This window comes from Myxine glutinosa, chromosome 11, assembly GCF_964187855.1.
Source record: "Myxine glutinosa chromosome 11, kmMyxGlut1.1, whole genome shotgun sequence".
Classification (NCBI taxonomy): Eukaryota; Metazoa; Chordata; class Myxini; order Myxiniformes; family Myxinidae; genus Myxine; species Myxine glutinosa.
This window is the reverse complement of record NC_136271.1, coordinates 124,575,514-124,594,577: the sequence shown is the minus strand read 5'-3', so window position 1 is coordinate 124,594,577 and position 19,064 is coordinate 124,575,514. Positions and strand designations below refer to the sequence as shown.

Below are 19,064 nucleotides of genomic sequence, written 5' to 3'. Positions count from 1 at the left end.
AGGAGGAGAGAGAGGGAAGCAAAACAACAGTAGAGAATAGGGACATCGGGAGATCTGTGGAAGGGAGAGGGTTGGGGCGGGAACACGGGATATACAAGATGGACGTTACGAGGACTTTCAGGATAGAAAACGGGGAATTTGAAAGAGGTGGATTTGGGGTGGATTAATGTGGGTAGAAAAGATCAAGGTTTTGGATGGGGGAAGATATAAAATGGTGGTGAACAGCTGTTTTGAAGACCTGGAGGGAAACCAAAATGGGACCAAAACGAAGCACAAAGTATTGCAAATATTTTGTACATTGCCTAGTTTTGTTGATTTATTATGTTATTTAATTTCTCTTAACAACAGGCAGCGAGCACCCCACAGAGCCCGCTGAATTTCCAGTGCGAGTATGCGAAGTTGCGTATTGACACACTGCAGGCCTTCTCTCAGCTCTTTGCCACGTGCAACAGTCTCAGAAGCAATCCTCCACCGGCAATTGCCGCTGCTCTTGCTCTGAATGCCAGCTCCGACCTCGATTCGTGCACCCGCATCGCCGGGCAGGTATGCCATGGACTTCCGCTGTGCTGAGCCGGAAAATGAACAGGAAGTGACCTTTTGCAAGTTGATGACAAACTGGAAAGTTGCTTGATCACAATCTGCATCCTTTCCACGTGGGCAATGTCTTATTTTCCATGTAGATGTGCATGGGTGAGCGAATGGGGTACATGTCCAGGGGTGTGCGAATGAGGTACATGCACAGGGGTGAGCACATGAGGCAGATGTGCATGGGAGAGCGCATGAGGTAGATGCACAGGGGTGAGCACATGAGGCAGATGTGCATGGGTGAGCGCATGAGGTAGATGTGCATGGGTGAGCGCATGAGGTAGATATGCATTGGTGAGCACATGAGGTAGATATGCATTGGTGAGCGCATGAGGCAGATGTGCATGGGTGAGCGCATGAGGTAGATGTGCAATGGTGAGCGCATGAGGTAGATGTGTATGGGTAAGCGCATGAGGTAGATGTGCATGGGTGAGCACATGAGGTAGATATGCATTGGTGAGCACATGAGGTAGATATGCATTGCTGAGCGCATGAGGTAGATATGCATTGGTGAGCGCATGAGGTAGATGTGCATGGGTGAGCACATGAGGTAGATATGCATTGGTGAGTGCATGAGGTATATGTGCATGGGTGAACACATGAGGTAGATATGCATTGGTGAGCGCATGAGGTAGATGTGCATGGGTGAGCGCATGAGGTAGATATGCATTGGTGAATGCATGAGGTACAGTCACGTGAAAAAGTAAGTACACCCCAAGTAAGGTTTTGACTTTTTCAACATATTTCAACATACAGCTATTTGATCTTCATTTCAACAATATTGATAGATAAAGGTGATATAATATAACAAATATCATGAAACGTTTACATTTTGTAGTCCATTGTATAATTTAAATAAACATAAATGCAAATTTCGCATGTGGAAAAAGTAAGTACACCCTTGGCTCTAATAGGTGGTATTGCCCCCTTTGGCAGAAACAACCTCAAGTAGGCGTTTCTTATGACTGTCCACCAGTCTCTGACATCGACTGGGAGAAATTTTTGCCCACTCCTCCATACAGAATTCTTTCAGCTGTGTGATGTTTGAGGGGTTTCCTGCATGCGCAGCTCGTTTCAAATCCCCCCACAACATCTCGATGGGATTTAGATCCGGGCTTTGACTTGGCCATTCCCGAACCCTCCATTTCTTTCTTTTCAGCCATTCCTTGGTGGATTTACTGGTATGTTTAGGGTCGTTGTCATGTTGCAAGGTCCACCTTCGGTTGAGCTTCAATTTTCCGACAGATGGCCTCACATTATCCTCAAGCACCCTCTGGTACAATGAAGAATTCATAGTGGATTATACGATGGTGAGCTGCCCAGGCCTGATGCAGCAAAGCTGCCCCAAACCATAATATTTCCACCACCATGCTTTACAGTTGGTATCGGGTTCTTGTGGTCAAATGCTGTCTTTGGTTTTCGCCAAACATGTCTTCTGGTACTGTGGCCAAATAGCTCTACCTTTGACTCATCTGTCCAGAGCACATTGTTCCAGAAGTGCTGGTCTTTGCCTAGGTGTTCATTGGCAAACTTTAGACTTGCCCTGATGTTCTTTCTGGACAGCAAAGGTTTCCTCCTGGCACACCTCCCGTGTAGATCAAATTTGTGCAGCCTCTTTCTAATGGTAGACTCGTGCACTTTGACATCAACAGTGGCAAGAGCTACCTGTAGGTCCCGTGATTACATTCTGGGGTTCTTAGAGACTTCTTTCAGCATCTTGCGGTCTGCTCTCGGGCTGAACTTGCTGGGGCGGCCTGGCCTGAACAAGTTGGCAGTTGTTTGGAATGTTCTCCACTTGTAGATGATCTTCCGGACAGTCGATTGTTTGATTTCTAATTGTTTGGAGATCTTTTTAAATCCCTTCCCAGACTCGTAGGCATCTATAACCTTCTTTCTGAAGGCTTCAGAGAGCTCTTTTGATCTAGGCATGGTGACGCCGCACACTTCAACAACAAAGAGCAAACCACACTAAATGTCTGAGGTTTAAATAAGACAGGTTCCTCCAAGGTCCTCTCTAACGATGTTCTAATCATTTGCACCTGAGCTGGTGCACCTGATTCGAATTTTAGATGTTTGAAGTAGTGATAAATGTAGGGGTGTACTTACTTTTTCCACATGCGAAATTTGCATTTATGTTTATTTAAATTATACAATGGACTACAAAATGTAAATGTTTCATGATATTTGTTATATTATATCACCTTTATCTATCAATATTGTTGAAATGAAGATCAAATAGCTGTATGTTGAAATATGTTGAAAAAGTCAAAACTTTACATGGGGTGTACTTACTTTTTCACGTGACTGTATATAGTCAAATAACATTGACGGCCTCACTTATGTCCAGAATCCTAATGCTCACTTTTGTCCTTTTGTCCTCGGAACAACAACAACAACAACATGCATTTTAAAGGCCATTTTCCCTGCTGGAGCGGGGGTTAGCCTTGCGGTCCCCATGACAATCTTCTCCATTTTGCCCTATTTTCTGCATCTCTCCTTGTTAACCTCCTTGCCCGCATTACTTCTTCCACCATCTTTAGCCAAGTCTTTCTCGGTCTTCCCCGTCCTCTACTTCCTTCTTCATTAATTTCCATCACTCTTCTCAACCAGTCACTTTCATCCTTCCTCAACACATGACCAAACCATCTCAACCTGTTCCTCTTCACAGCATCAATCACAGGCAACATTCCCATCATCTTTCGCAATTCATCATTTGTCTTCCTCTCTCTCAACGATACTCCGCACATCCATCGAACCATTCGCATTTCCACCCTTTCCAGCCTTCGTTGCTGCTCTACGTTCATTACCCATGTCTCGCTCCCATAAATCATAACACTTCTCACACATGTAGCATACACCTTTCCCTTCAGCTTCAGCGACACTCTCCTCCTCATCAGCACGCCACTCAGTTCCCGAAACTTCTTCCATGCACATCTCACTCGAGCAACCGTTGCCGAGTCTGATCCACCTTCTCCATTCAGCATGTCTCCGAGGTAGCAAAATGTTCTCACACCTTCCAGCTTCACGCCATCTCCAAGATCCAACTCAACATTTCCTCCATCTGCAGCCCCCTCTGTGCACACCTTACATTTGAATGTAGCTGCCACACTGGTAAATGACCCTCTCAGACCACTACATTTTTGATGAACCCACTCAGCGCACATTGTACATTGAATGGAGTTCACTCCGACACCCTTCCTGCACACAGCACACGGCCACTTCCCAGTTCTTTCCACCTCACCATATGCTTTACCACTTGCCATCACCTTCGTCTTTCCGATATTCACCTTCAGACCTTTTGTCTCCATACATTCCTTCCACGTGTTCATCTTTTCCTTCAGTCCATCCATACTTTCCGCAATCAACACCAGATCATCTGCATACAACAACTCCCACGGTAAACCCTCCTTTACGTTCTGAGCCAGCACCTCCATCACAGCTACAAATAGTAGTGGACTTGGTACCGACCCCTGATGCACTCCCACCTTCACCTCAAACTCACCACTGTTCCCGTCCTTCGTCCTTACAGCTGTGCGCGCTCTTTTGTACATTGCCATCACTACTCTGATCAACCATTCCTCCACTCCTAACTTCCTCAATGCCCATGTCAATACTTTGCGTAGAACCCTATCGAATGCTTTCTCCAGATCAACAAACCCAAAAAACAACTTCTTTATCTTCTCCATGTACTTCTCCTGCAACTGCCTCACAATGAAAAGCGCATCTGTCGTTCCTCTTCCTGGCATAAATCCAAACTGCATTTCATCGATCTTCACTCTCTTCCTTATCCTCCTCTCCAACACCCTTTCCAATACCTTCATTCCATGATGCAATAACTTTATCGCTCGGTACGAGCCACACTCCAGAGGGTCACCTTTCCCCTTGTATAGAAGGACGAGGGTACTCAGTTCCCAATCCACTGGAATGCGGCCTTCTTTCACCACCAGATTACAGATCTCTGTCATTCTCTTCACACCCCCAACTTCCTGCTGCCTTCAACATATCTCCCACAACTCCCGTCGGCCCTCCCGCTTTTCCACTCTTCATTGCTTTTATCGCTTCCTCAACTTCCTTCTCAGTTATCTTCTCTGTCGGTCCTAAAACTGGGTTACTCTCTATGTTGCCATCCCATTCATTCTCTGTATTCAACAGCATTTCCATATATCTTTTCCATCTTCCTTTAATTCCATCTGGGTCGATAACGATTTGTCCCACTTCATCCTTCAAGCAACTCACCCCCATCACATCACACCTCTCTTTCGCTATGTGCTTTGCAATCCTGAATACTGCTTTCTGACCCTCTTCCGAATCCAAGCGTTCTCCGAACATTTTCCTCCATGCCTCCTGCGCCTTTGCTACCTCTTTCTTTGCAGCCTTCCTGGCTGCCTTATAACTTTCATGCTCTGCTGTTTCTGCTCCCGTACCCTTCGCCTTCTGTCACTCCTTGAACTTCTTCCTCTTCTCGTCAATCCTCTTTCCAACTTCATCATCCCACCACAGTGTTTCCGAGTGCCTCGGTGGTCCTTTTGTCCATCCACATCCCTCACCAACGGCTCCCAACAGACTAGCTTTCATTGACATCCAACCACTTTCAAGCTCAACCACATCATCCTCTACCCTACTCAGCCTCTCTTTTAATGCCTACCTTACTGTCACCTCTTTCAACCTCCACACCTTCATTCTTGGTTGGTACTTCACCCGCCGCGCTCTCCTCGCACCTTTCACCCTTATGTCGCAGACAACCAAGTGGTGCTGTGAAACAGCCTCCTCCCCCGGGATCACCTTTGTGTCCCGGAGGTGCCCCCTATCTCGCCTACGCACCATCAGGTAGTCAACGGTTGTCGTCGACCCACCTGACGTGTATGTAACAAGCTTATTATCCTCTTTCTGGAACTGAATATTACAAATCAACAAATCAGCTCCATCAGCAAACTCCAAAATCCTTTCACCTTCTCCATTTCTCACACCATATCCGTAACCCCCATGAACTCCCTCAAAACCATCCATACTCCTTCCCACATGTCCATTCAGGTCTCCTCCTACCACAACAACTTCATCATCTTTCACGTTTTCCATCAGCTTCTCTATCGCACACCAGAACTTGTCCTTCTCTTCATTGCTTCGACCAACCTGCGGAGCATATCCCGAGATGACGTTCACCAAGAGCTTTCCAATCATCATTTTCACCATCATCAACCTATCACTCACCAGGCATGAATCGGAACACCAGGCATGAATATCTTTTGTAAAGTGTTCAATGAGGTGGTGTAAAAGGCACTGCATCACTGGTGGTAAACTTCCAAAAAAAGCATTTCCACAAGCTTTACAATCTTTATTTTATTTAAATTGAGTTATATACTTGAACACTGTGGAACACAAATCGCATTTTTCATCCTTTCAAAACCCTTACGTTTACCAGTACCAGGAGAAAATATTACGACATTTTACGTCATCACGATCTATCAAATTTGCCGCTCGCAGACCCTGCCCATGTCCTTTTTTCTCATTTTGGAATTGTTGGAATTATTTTTGATTTCGGCATTTTAAATCTTTCATTGGGAGACATTTGCAGGCACGGGGAATGGGGGAATACCAAACATGTGACGCATCCGGAAGTTGTGTGCATGTCTGTGCATTTGCAGATGAAGCAGTGCATCGAAGAATACCAGGGCCTTGTTCGGCGATACTGTGAATTGTACCAGTCCGCATTCGATGCTGACCCTGGCTCCTTGAGAAATATCAAGCTGTATCCTCGGCCTCAGTTCTAACAGCCCGGTTCATTAACCTTTCCGGCGAATTTGTACCGCCCGGCCCTTGCGAGATCGCCGCCGCTCTCTTCTGTCCCGATTTAATTGTTGCAATCTTCACACACGACCCAGACATCAGCAGAGTTGCCTGCTCATCATAAACATCATCGAAACATTGATTTTGAATCAAGACACCGGCAGGTCTTCACCCACTGCTTATCTTTCCACTTATCTTGAAAACGATTCTTTCATTGTGCATTTACCGTATGATATAGAGTTTGTGCATTCTACACAATCATGTGAGTTGTAAGGCTCTTGATGCAATTTCATTCTCTTGTGCTTACGCCTCGTTCCTTTTTCTCCTTTTCTTTCATTCTAATTCCTCTTCATTACCTCCCCCACCGGAAGTGGACGGAGGTTATGTTTTCACTCCTGTTTGTCTGTCTGTCTGTGAGCAGGATATCTCGAAAAAGTTATGGACGGATTCTGACGAAACTTGGTGGACAGGTTGGGTGTGTGACAAGGACGAATTGATTCGATTTGGTGAACATCAGCATCCGGATACTAGAATTTTTTTAAAGTGATTCTTCACCATTAAGTGATCGGGCTTTATTGAATCACAATGATTTAGTGAATCATTAAGTGATTAAGTGATCACCGTATAAAACGACATATAACATGATATTTCAAAAAGTTGTGGTCGATTTATGACGAAACTAGGTGGATGAGTTGGTGAGGCGACAAGAACAAGCCGATTAGATTTTGATTCAGGTCCGGATCCAGATCTGGCCTATCATTGGGATACAAGTGCCGTTCTTGGTTTTCTTATGTATCAATGGAAGGTAATTCTTAATCACCACCCTTGATATTACAGATTCATTTGGTTTTGGTATCCTTATCCAAACTAGAGATGTGAGTTGGCATTTCATCTGTTAGACTTTAACCTCCAAAATATGAAGAGTTTAAACATTTTGATCAAACGTGATATTTTGTTGAGCCATATCGAGCGTAATAACAAGAACAATTTGGGTTTCCTTTTCTTTCTTTCGATGCAAGATCAAAGTTCATTGAAGAGCGAGGTGACGGAGGATAAAAAGGTAACCAACTGTGAGGAGGTGAGGCAGCAGGGCAACAACTGGACACGAATATAAAAGAAAATAAGAAAGAGGAGGTGAGGAAGCACAGGAACCTGCAAGTAAGAGAATTGTGTTGTGAAGAGTCATTGTGGGTAGAAAATATTGAAAGGTTACGATAAGGGATGAGATGGCGGTGCACTGCCTGCTTGAAGCCTTGGAGGGAAGAGTGGGAAAGAATGGCCTCAGGAAGCTAGGCAGTTCCTTAGACAGGAGAACGATGAAAAAAGGAGTCGAGGTGTGCAGTAAGCCTTGATTTTGGCAGTTTAACGAGGTGTGTGTTGCTGGAAGAACGTGTGCATCTTCACAGTGTTGGAGAAGGTCTGAGAGCTAAGAGAGCAGAAGGAATTAAACCAGAGGAGAGGAGGTGAAAAACAAGGAGTAGAAACGTTAAACATCAAAATAAGAATAACAGGTAAATATGGAAGATGGATTAAACAGTGAAATGGGTAAGAATTTGAATTTAACACTTGAATTGCACCTGGTATAAATGAACATAAATGAAAGCGTCTCCCTGAGGGCAGTTTTTCAAAAAGTCCGTTCAAGAAGTGACTTTTATCAGCACAAACATGCATCGACTTCCTTTTCAATGCTCGCAAATATAAAGACTCCGTACTAGTACAAGGCCCACCCACTTTAAATGCTAGAGTAATGACCTTTCTCAGTCGTGAATTATTCCACACATTAATTTAGTAGATAACTAAACCAGGAAACTCGATTAAATGACAAAACACTGATCAACAAGGAATTTGTCAACATCCGCATCCCACGTGAGCTAACACCAAATTAATTCAACTTCCTGAGAATACGCAATCTTTGCATTGATTTCTTGTACACAGCATCGGTATTTTCATTAAACGTTACCTCGTTAGTTATCAATAATAGTGGCCAGGTATTTGAATTTGGTAACAATTTCCACCTTTTCACCATTTATGGTTACAGGTTCATGATTGTGACCTTTCTGAAAGTCCAAAATCATCTCTTTAGTTTTGCACAAATTCGGAGTAAGACAAAAGTCCCCAAACCACTTATTGAATGTGTCAATCTCTTCGAGGTAAAGATACAAAGGATGATTGATCGGAAAGACAGCCAACAATGGCGGTATCGTCCCCGTACTTGATAAAGTTACTCACTTCTTTGAGAGGCACACATCCATTGATGTACTGACTGAACAGTAAAGGTGATAATACACCGCCATGTGGAGCACCTGCATTCAAAATTGATAACTTTGATAAACTACCATTCACCCTCACCTGCTGAGGACGGTCTCGTAAAACCTTTCCACCAGAGTATGATATGTGGGCTCAGGTACAGATCACTCAATACTTTCATAAGGGTAAATGGGTTGCTTGGTGTAAAAGCTGATGATAAATCGATAAATAATACACGAACAATAAATTATGATTAATACACAAAGAAATGATTGGTGTACATTACCCTTTATGATCGGTGCATATTACCCCCATTAGGGTAATTAATCATCATGGTTCTACCTTGTATGATAAAAAATGAAAGTTTCCTAGTTCAGGATAGGTATTTAGAGGCCACAAAACCCTGTGTCCTCTCATCCCCTCCACCAGTTCAACTTCTCTATTTTTTGCAAGTTGTGAACAAAGAAAAGATTTCCATACATCCCCTTTAGACAGAGACAGAGACAGAGACAGAGACAGAGAGAGGAGAGGAGAGGAGAGGAGAGAAGAGAAGAGAAGAGAAGAGAGAGCAGAGAGAGACAGAGACAGAGAGATACAGAGAGAGAGAGTTATACAGAGACGGAGAGAGACAGACAAAGAGATGCAGAGAGAGAGAGACAGACAGAGATACAGAGACAGAGAGAGAGACATACAGAGCGAGTTCTGCTGTAATCATTGTGTTCCAATATTACGAATTTAGTATGAAAACTTCAATCCTGTAACAGCAGTTATTGTTGTCATTCTTGCAAAGAAAATGTAAACCATGGGCACATCGATCAACACATCGAGTCCAATGTTGTACTTGTGTGCTGCCCTCTCTCTCCATCTTGTCTCCCGCTCCCTTTATCTTATGTTTTATGTTTCAGTTTGTCTTTTTGTGATCAATGTTTGCTCTTACACGAGCCTCGACCTTGTACACAAAAAAAACCAAAAAAAAAAAAACCTCGGCATTGGGTCATACACCTTTTCACCGAGTAGTAACAAGGAAGAACCACATGGTTAGGAAAAGCATTGGTTTCAAAATATCTGATTGATAATAAAGTAACTAAATGATAGGTATGCAATCATCTCAGTAACATACCTGCACAGAATTACAAAAGTGTTTTCAGAAAGTGTGGTAAATTTGAGCTACCTTGTGCTTCAGGTGTTTACACCAAGGTGATTGTAACGAATGCTTTCCTCTCTGATGCCGCCACAGTATCGGAGACTGCATGGAGGGTGGATTGAGACAGGTGGGCAGTGAGGCCGAACGATCTCTGCTTACAGCCTTCCAGCAGTCGTTACAGGAAGTTCAGAACCTGCAGCACAAGTACCCACCAGCTTCATACCAGGTACATCTACAGCGACTGACCACGCGTATCTAGTACTATGTGCGTTGCTTCATCCAAGCTCATTATCTTGACCTGGGTAGGATTGTGCTGAGGGCTTCACATTCCCTTCCTCATTACCTGGGTAGGATTGTGCTGAGGGCTTCTCCACATTCCCTTCCTCATTACCTGGGCAGGATTGTGCTGAGGGCTTCTCCACATTCCCTTCCTCATTACCTGGGTTGCCCTGGCATGAGCTGTAACGCCCGGTTTAACGTCGATCTCCTTCTGTCGACCTTGCCTCACCTCGTGATGGTGCGAGGCTCACCGATTGAGAAATTTATGGGTTTGGTGATGTGAATTTCAGAATAATTTGAACTACCTGTCCTCCTCTTTACGCCAAAGCCGTTTGGAAATGCCAGTGCTAGGAAACTAGAAACAAAACAGACAGGTGTACGTACGCTTGCACAGTTGTTCAACCAAAGGGCATCCATCATTGGTCTCGTGATTACAAAAACTTCACCTGGGTTGTTTCTGGGTCACCTGGGTGAAAAAGGTCAAAAAGGACACATTCCTATTTGAAAATCGCTTCGCACACCATTTACAATTTGTCATGAAAGCAATGATGGTCCAGATGTGTTTGATCGGTCATGTGACGTTGAAGAATTTTCATTGATCATGTGACGTTGAAACCTCTACGTCTGTTTTGCCGAGCACCTTGAGGCCCTGTATTCAGTATGACCGCAGTTTCGGTCTCAACATGGACGCCCACCCTTTATCTGTCTCACTTGTGTCTCCCCATTACCTGCCCAGACACCATTGGTCCTCCTCTATGTGGGGGAAGCTGTGATACCAGGATAAGCAGGATATAGACACGAACACCGATGTTTTCTTGAGGAGCACCTTTTGGGCCAGACCCACGAGCTCTTCATAATCGTCGGGCGTTAACCAAGCGTCACGTGTCCCACTCAAATCGCCTGGTCCGGTTGACCAACCTCTTCCATTTTGCTAATTTTGTGCATCCTGAAATCTTCCTGGGAAATCTTCCTGATGGTGAAACACTGCATAGTGCTTCACTGTTCTTCAAATGAAAAAGCTAAACACACAAAAAAAAAAAATCCCTTTTTAAGACCATTTTTCCCCTGTTAGAGCGGGGGTTAGCCTTGCGGGCCTCATGACGATCATGGTTCCTGTATGTAGGCAATGTTTTTTTATGGCCGGATGCCCTTCCTGACGCCAACCCTTTAGTCGCCTCTTACGACACGCAACGATACGGTGTACCTATTCTAAACTGGGGCACACACCGGCAAAAAAGCTAAACACAGGACGATTAAATTATCAGGTGTTTAAAGGTAAGAGTGAAATTCATTGTCGCACTACCTTAAAGTTCCGGCCAATCCGAGCAATTGTGACTTCGCCTGTGTGGTGACACTTGGCTACCATGACAGTTCACTGGGTCACCTGTGTCCTTCCAACTCGACACGTTCATTTCTAATTGATGTTCGTTTCATAAAAACGAACCTTCGAAGCAATGAACCCTCGTATATTGTTGTGCGAGTTCAATTCCAAAGGGAAAGTACTGTTGGGCATCGCTTCAACCTTGGGATGCAGGTATACCTGAACCCGCGTTTGAAACCATCGCCAGCCGTGCCCTCCAAGTCGAATTCGGCCTTGTGGATTGTTCACTATTTTTGAAGCTATGCCACTCTCAATGTTTTTTTCCTCTTGTTGTTTTCCCCCTCCCCTCCATCTCTATCTGTGGGTGGCAGTACATATCATGCCTGGCACGAGCGGCCACCACGGTCTTGCAGGTTCCCCTGTGTCTACCTCGGTTTTTCTTCCAGAAGCTACAATCAACCAGCATCAAGGTAACTGTGCGAACGTGGACCACATGCCGAGCTCTTGGAGCAATGGGGATGATACCAGAGTTGATATCATAGGTGTTATGTGACTGTTGTATCAAGATTAACATCAATACATACTGATCGCAACGTTGCAGCTCGCGCTCTCACCGACACCACGCCTTCCCAACGAGCCAATCACCATCCAGAGCAGCCAGCTGCTCGCCTTGAAGGTGGAAGGCGTGATACAACTTGCCGGACGCCCGGGACTCTTCCGGCAAGTGCAGACCGTTCGACTCGTGGTGACGGCCAGCACGCAGGCACGGCCCTCGACCAACAACGGCAAGGTGGGCCTTCTACTCGAGGACATTGCACACATGGATTTGCATTTTCATGGTTTGTTTCTCAGATTCAAAAGGAATTTACTTTCTAATTGATGTTCATTTCACAAAAAGAACCCTCAAAACACCAATAAAGGGTTGTCGAAGGATCACACGGACCATGGATTATGATTTAACCCATTCAACAATCCCTTGAACCATGGTATATGGTTTTTCACATTCTAGTTCATTATCGTTTCTTCTGCATTTTTGTCCATAGAATAATCTTGCATTGAAACCCATGAAACTATGACTATGACTCCAAATTGACTCAAATTGATGAGCTAGTAACTTGGGGCAAATCAACCATTTGTATATTAGACACCAGAACTCCAGGGAGACCATTTGAACTGATCCTTTAATGCACACATATGTAATAATTTAACAATTATCATTTTATAAGTATGTAATATATATATATATATATTATTTTATTTTATTATTATTTTTTAATATATAGGTATATATATATTTTTTTTATATTTAATAGATTTTTTTTTATTTTAATTTATATATATACACAAAGAATTAAGTTAAGCACCCCTACACAACGAATTAAGGTAAGCACCCCCTAATATATATTCTTTGTGTATATGTATACATTGGCATATATTCTAAGGTATGTGAGATCAAATAATGATTGGTATGACATTAGCAATTATCCATTGATGAAATTGAGTGATCAAAGTGAAAAAAAGTGATTGGTTGAGTCAGTGATCCGATCACGTGGGTCCTACACACGTTATTGACGCAAAGATCGCTAGAGGTCTTCTCAGAACAATGACTGTACGTTAGAAAACATAAACGTCATCCACACTGTCCGTGATGGACCTATAGCTCCATACTTAAATTGAGGTGAAAATATGCCTAAAATTCCCAAAAAATTTCACCTTAAATTATTCAGAATAAAATATTGAAAACGGCATGATTGTTATGTTTTTATGTGACCATAATATCACTTCTCCAGAAAATATAGCAATATCATGGGTATATTACACTGTTTTGACGACAACAAACTTGTAATGTGCGAGGTTGTAAAAAAACGGGGGGGGGTGCTTAACTTAATTCTTTGTGTATATATAGATTTTTTGGGGGGTTTATATATTTACATTTATATATTTACATGTATATATTTACATATGTACCTATGGTAAATCACAATGGTGAACTCCGGTTACATTTAAACTTTTACATGTGATTGGTCCCAGTGTGATTGTTGTAGTAATAACCATTGCGTGAATCCCTTGCAACTTGAAGGTGGCTGAGAGCACTTTCCCTGAGCAGTCACAGGAAGTCGCCCCGCACAACGATTACTTCAGCACACACTTCCTGCTCGCATTCCCAGGAGGTGGTGCCAGTACCGTCACTGTGGAAGCCTCGGTGGTGGACGCCGATGGCGCAGTGTGGCGTACTGGGCCTCGTTCCACACTGCTCGTGCGTAGTCTCGACGACTCTTACACGCAAGGCCAGGGTGCCCAATCGCAGGCCAGTGGGTCAAGTGGCCGCACGCAGCCCCCGGCACAGACCCGTGCAGTTCCCGGTCCTTCTACCTCAACCTCAGTTGGATACAGCCGATTCTAAAGCAGGGACCACTCACTTTGTAACTGTTTTTCCATACTCCAATTCCAGAAGTGCTTTCGTTTCAAGTTTACCTTTAATGGCAGGTATCGTTGCCTCACCTTCAAGGCAACCCTTTTCATGACACCCTGACACGAGATGTTAAAAAAAAAAAAAAACTTTTTGTATGGAGCAACACTGGCTGCTCATATAATCTTTGCTGGCCTGTAAAAGGTGCTTGCATATTGGCTCAAAGGATGTATATTCCAGGATGTTTGATGCTCATATGGATAGAATTTAAACAATGACAGACACAAGGACTGCACTGATTCTGCTGAGCTTGTACAGGGCCCCATGGACTTGGAAGCCACTTAAGTTTACTATGTTATCCATAAGTCCATTGTACTTTTTTTTTTTGATGCTCATGGAGAATAAAGTGCCATTTTGATGAACACCGCCCTTTCAAACATTCTGGTCTGAAGACTGTGGCATCGGTCGGGTCGAGTGGTCCTAAACATTTCAGTTTCGCTGTGGAACCATTGAAATGCTCAGAGCCACTGCACCAGGCCGCCAACATTTCGCTTGCACGATTCTCAAACATTCCGATAAACTCCTCCGCTTCCTCTTTTTTTGGTGCATCTGCAAATAAAGTTCGGACAAAAAAAACGTACGTCCACTTGAAACGCGACGTTTGCTGTGAAATAAAAAAAATGCACTAGGGGCACATTTTACATTCATCAATGATCACGTCATGTTTGCATACATTATAAGGCTTCTCTGAATATACATAAGGAAGCGAGCAACGCCAAACATATGAACCAAGCGCTTTGGCTCACAAAAGGCTCTGCAATTAGATTGGTGCAGAGAATCGATTTCAAGGTTATAATTTGTTTCAATGTTTATGAAGAATAAAACGCGTACATTTTGCCAACAATTGTAAGATTTGCATTTAAGATACTTTAACCCAATAGCACCCGATTTGTTGTCGTTCGCTTACAGGAGTCCTCCAAGCAGCTGCGAGAGACGGTAGAGAGGAGTAAGAGAGAAAACGCAAGAGGGTGAGAGAGAGGGATCGAGGGAGAGGTAGAAAGAGAAAGAGAGAGGCAGATAGAGAGAAAAAGCAAGAGGGCGAGAGAGAGGGATAGAGAGAGAGAGAAAGAGGGAGAAAGAGAGAGAGAGATAAAGAGGGAGATAGAGAGAAAAAGCAAGAGGGAGGGATAGAGAGAGAGAGATAGGGAGAGATATAAAGAGGGAGAGAGAGATAAAGAGAGAGAGAGAGAGAGAAATAAAGAGAGGGAGAGAGAGAGGAAGAGGGAGATAGAGAGATAGAAAAAGCAAGAGAGTGAGAAAGAGAGAGGGGGAGATAGAGAGCGGGGGAGATAGAGAGAGGGGGAGAGAGAGATAGAGAGAGAGAGGAGAGACGCGCACCTTGGCCGTTTCCTTGCACATCCTAAACGAGATGTCCTTCCAGGATGAGCGGTCCCTCATCTCTCTTTATAAAGCATCTTGCGTGCGTCACACAAACGGGGCAAACGCAGACACGTTCTGATTCTTACTCACGCACCTCATTGAAAAGCGCATACATTAAACAAACACCACGTATAAATGCTATGGTGCTGCGAGTACATTACACGCTCGGTGGTTTGTTATCAATTTGGTGGAAATAAGCTCAGCATTGTTTTGACTGACGTATCGTACTCACTCGGTCCCTCTTAAAATGATGACACCGCGTTTTTATTTGCAAATTGATATCCCAAAAATACAAAGTTTTGATGAGTTGCAGCATCACGGACTCATGTGAAACCGATTATTTAATTTTATATCCAATCAATGCAGCCCTGTTGTTGCCTTATAGCCTGGAATTAAATTGCATCAAATCACTTTTTCCACCTTTATTTACACATCGTAACCCACAACTTCCAAGTGAAAAACAAATTCGACAAATTGATTTAAAATTTTAGAAAATTAATTAAAAATACAAAACCAGAATATCTTGGTTGGATAAGTGTCCATCCCCCTTATAATAGCAATTGTAAATTAGCTCAGGTGTAACCAATCACCTTCAAAATCACACGCCAAGTTAATTGGCCTCCACCTGTGTTAAACTGTCGTGATTCTGATTATTACCCTGCACTCGCGAAGCGAAAGGCTGGGTAAAACAATCGGTGGCGTGTGTACATGTGGTGTCTGTGCATACGTCATTTTAAAAATTCATCTTCTCTGCAACCATTGGTCCGATTGACACGAAATTTTACCACAGGAGCACCTCTGCCTGTAGAATATTTTTATTCATAATTATGACTTCATAGGTCACACGGTGCAGATGCCATCTTGGAAAAAAGTTGCACCTCTATCTCCGAAACCGCTCAATGGAAAAAAATTGAAACATGGCTTCGTGTCAAGTAGTCCCCATGGGGAATAAGATATTGTCGTGTGTCTACCCTGTAGTGAACACCGCAGGGCGACACGGATGACCAAACGAGCTTTAACTCCAAGGTCTTCAATCCAATGACAGACCTTCGTTTTATGCGTGGGGAGAAGAGCCGTGAGCGCTTACCTACACGGGTCCACTGGCCGTCTTAGCACCTGGATAATCAATTCCAAGCAGACACGGAATTAAAATGTACAAAAATACCCGGCTTTATTAAAGAAATGCCAGAAACAGAATAAAACACGGCAAAATAAGATTCCTAAACAGGACGTCTCCATACAGACTCGAATACACACAAAGGGAAAAATTAAGGTGAAAATAAATGGGTGTTATTTTTGTGGGCACTCAGCTCCGAGCTTCTCTTGAACCTCATCAGGAGTCGTCCAGGCCCCGAACTCACAATCTGCACACGGCACCGGCCCTGGCGGAAAAAGCCCCCGTGAGCCCTCGTTCACTCAGCCGCACTCGTCCTCCCGATCGTCCAGACTTCCAATGTCCCAATGTAAGAGCGCTACAAAATGTTCATGTGCTCGTCAATGAATCCCCCTCATGCAGGAGCGCTATGAACTCCGACCGTTCACCGTGAAATCCCGAAGCAGAGCGAGATACGAAATCGTGACTGCTCACCACCAAAGCCAGAAGATGAGAGAGCCAAGAGAACAAAATGTCCGCCCTCAAATTCCTTTGTACTCCAGGCCACGATGTCATTCTACGACGTCTGCGTGTCCGCTCCTATCAGCTAGTGCCATCTCATCGCTCTTGGTGTCCTGACCAATCGCTGCCCTTTGGGGCATGGCCCTACAGCCCTGCCTGCTTGATGTGTTGATGTCGCGGCTAGCAGTGCCAGCGGTATTGTTCAACGTCTTGTTCCAGTTGCTTTTATTTAGTGTTACAAATGCATAATTTCTTGGCTTTGTGTGTGTGTGCGCTGCTGATGGCATAAGGAACAGAGGAAAAATAACAGTCCATTACATACAGGGGATTCATTACCCATAATCCCTAATTAACATAACCCTACTTATGTACATGGGGGTTCTTCTTCTTCACGATAGTCAGAGCACACTACCTATGCAATTCTACCTGGACTAAGGTAATCATTGCCTACCTCCGACAAACGTAACAATATGTTGACCTGCCTTCATTATGACGTCATAATTCGACAAGTACAACACTTGATATGATCAGTATAAAAATATATGTTTTCTCTGAAACTATTAGTTCGATGGACACAAACTTTCACCATAGGAGCACCTCCTCCTGTAGAATTGTTATCGATAATTATGACGTCATTGGTCACGAGGTACGGGCACGATCTTGAAAAAAAACTTTGCGGCTCTATATTTCCAAAACCGCTCCATGGAAAAAAGTGAAACGTGACTCATTGTAAAGAACCCCACATTGGGAATAAGTGTTATTAACGATGATGTCATTGGTGCCTTAACTATGACGTCATAATTTTACAGGGACAATGCTTAGTCTTATCAGTTTGAAATATTTTGAGTATAATCTCTCCAACAATTCTATTAGAGAATGTAATTTTATGATGTCATCGCTCACGTGGTCTGGCAGCGATATTGGATCAAAGAAAAAAAACCTTCAAAAACAGGAGAGTTGGCTCGAGTTGACTGTTCGGGTTAAGTATTCTATGAATACCAACTCGTTTCAGAATAACATCAGCTGTTCCTGTCGGTTTACTCTGCTGGGGAGTGCATTTCACAGCAAAAACTCAACCATGAGCACAAAGGAGCTTTCAAAGGACCTTGGGGATAGAGTTGTGGAAAGACACAGATCAGGAGATGGGTATAAAACTATTTCAAAGGCCTAGAATATCCCTTGGAGCACAGTCAAGACAATCATTAAGAAGTGGAAGGCGTATGGTACAACCAAGACCCTGCATAGATCAAGCCGTCCCTCCAAACTGGATGACCAAGCAAGGAGAAGACTGATCAGAGGTCACCCAGAGGCCAATGGGAACTTTGAAAGAGCTACAGGCTTTTATGGCAAAGACTGGTCACTGTGTGCATGTGATAATATCTCAAGCACTCCACAAGTCTGGCCTGTATGGTAGAGTGGCAAGACGAAATCCATTACTCAAAAAGCCCACCTTGAGTCCCGTTTGAGGTATACAAAAAACCACTCCGGAGATTCTGAAGCCATGTGGCAAAAAGTTTTGTCGTCTGAAGAAACAAAGATGGAATTTTTTTGGCCTAAATGCATAACGTTACATCTGTCGCAAACCCAACACAGCACATCACCCAAAGAACACCATCCCTACTGTGAAGCATGATGGTGGCAGCATAATCTTATGGGGATGATTATCAGCAGGGACTGTGGAACTTCTCAGGACACTTATCAAATCAAGTTATTCTAGTTATGTGGTTTTAATTATTTTCTGAAATTTGTAGAATTTGTTTTTCACTTAATAAACGGAAAAAGTCTATTTTAATGCAATTTTATTCCAGGCTGTAAGGCAACAAAAGGTGAAAATTTTGAAATGGGGGTGCAGACTTTCTAATATCTATATATCTATATATCTCTATGTATATGCCAGACTTGGCATTTAATATGGAATATTTTTTTCTTCTTGACTTGGGTTTACTTTCTGAACTCAGTATATCAATCTGGTGAGTTTATTTTACCCTTCGGTGATGTCTTTGTTGAAAGAACCATGTCACTGATTGTCTTTCGCAGCAAGAAGTCAATAACATGATTATATCACAGGTGGCGTGACAAAATGTAAGGACAGGTACATTTGACGATTGGCTTCACAATCGGGTATATAAGGGTTGTTGCATTCTGTATTAGTGGAAAACAGCTGCTGCACGTCTACAAAAGTTATTGCCGCTTCCTCTGGAGATGGTCCGTCAACTTGACAATGCTGTTTGTCATGGAG

General features: G+C 43.5%; 1 protein-coding gene across 3 annotated transcripts in view; it reads left to right on the top strand.

Moving 5' to 3' along the window:
* INTS7 (integrator complex subunit 7) overlaps positions 1-14,669 on the top strand; it is a 58,706-nt gene extending 44,037 nt beyond the window's left edge. For all 3 annotated transcript variants that reach the window (XM_068131101.2, XM_068131099.2, XM_068131100.2), the window contains exons 15-21: positions 349-543; positions 6,228-6,331; positions 6,465-6,533; positions 9,854-9,986; positions 11,732-11,830; positions 11,962-12,150; positions 13,441-14,669. In XM_068131101.2, coding sequence (XP_067987202.2) covers positions 349-543; positions 6,228-6,331; positions 6,465-6,533; positions 9,854-9,986; positions 11,732-11,830; positions 11,962-12,150; positions 13,441-13,764 — 1,113 coding nt within the window. In that variant the 3' untranslated portion in view covers positions 13,765-14,669. The remainder of the gene's footprint in view (positions 1-348; positions 544-6,227; positions 6,332-6,464; positions 6,534-9,853; positions 9,987-11,731; positions 11,831-11,961; positions 12,151-13,440) is intronic.
* The last annotated feature ends 4,395 nt before the right edge of the window (positions 14,670-19,064 follow it).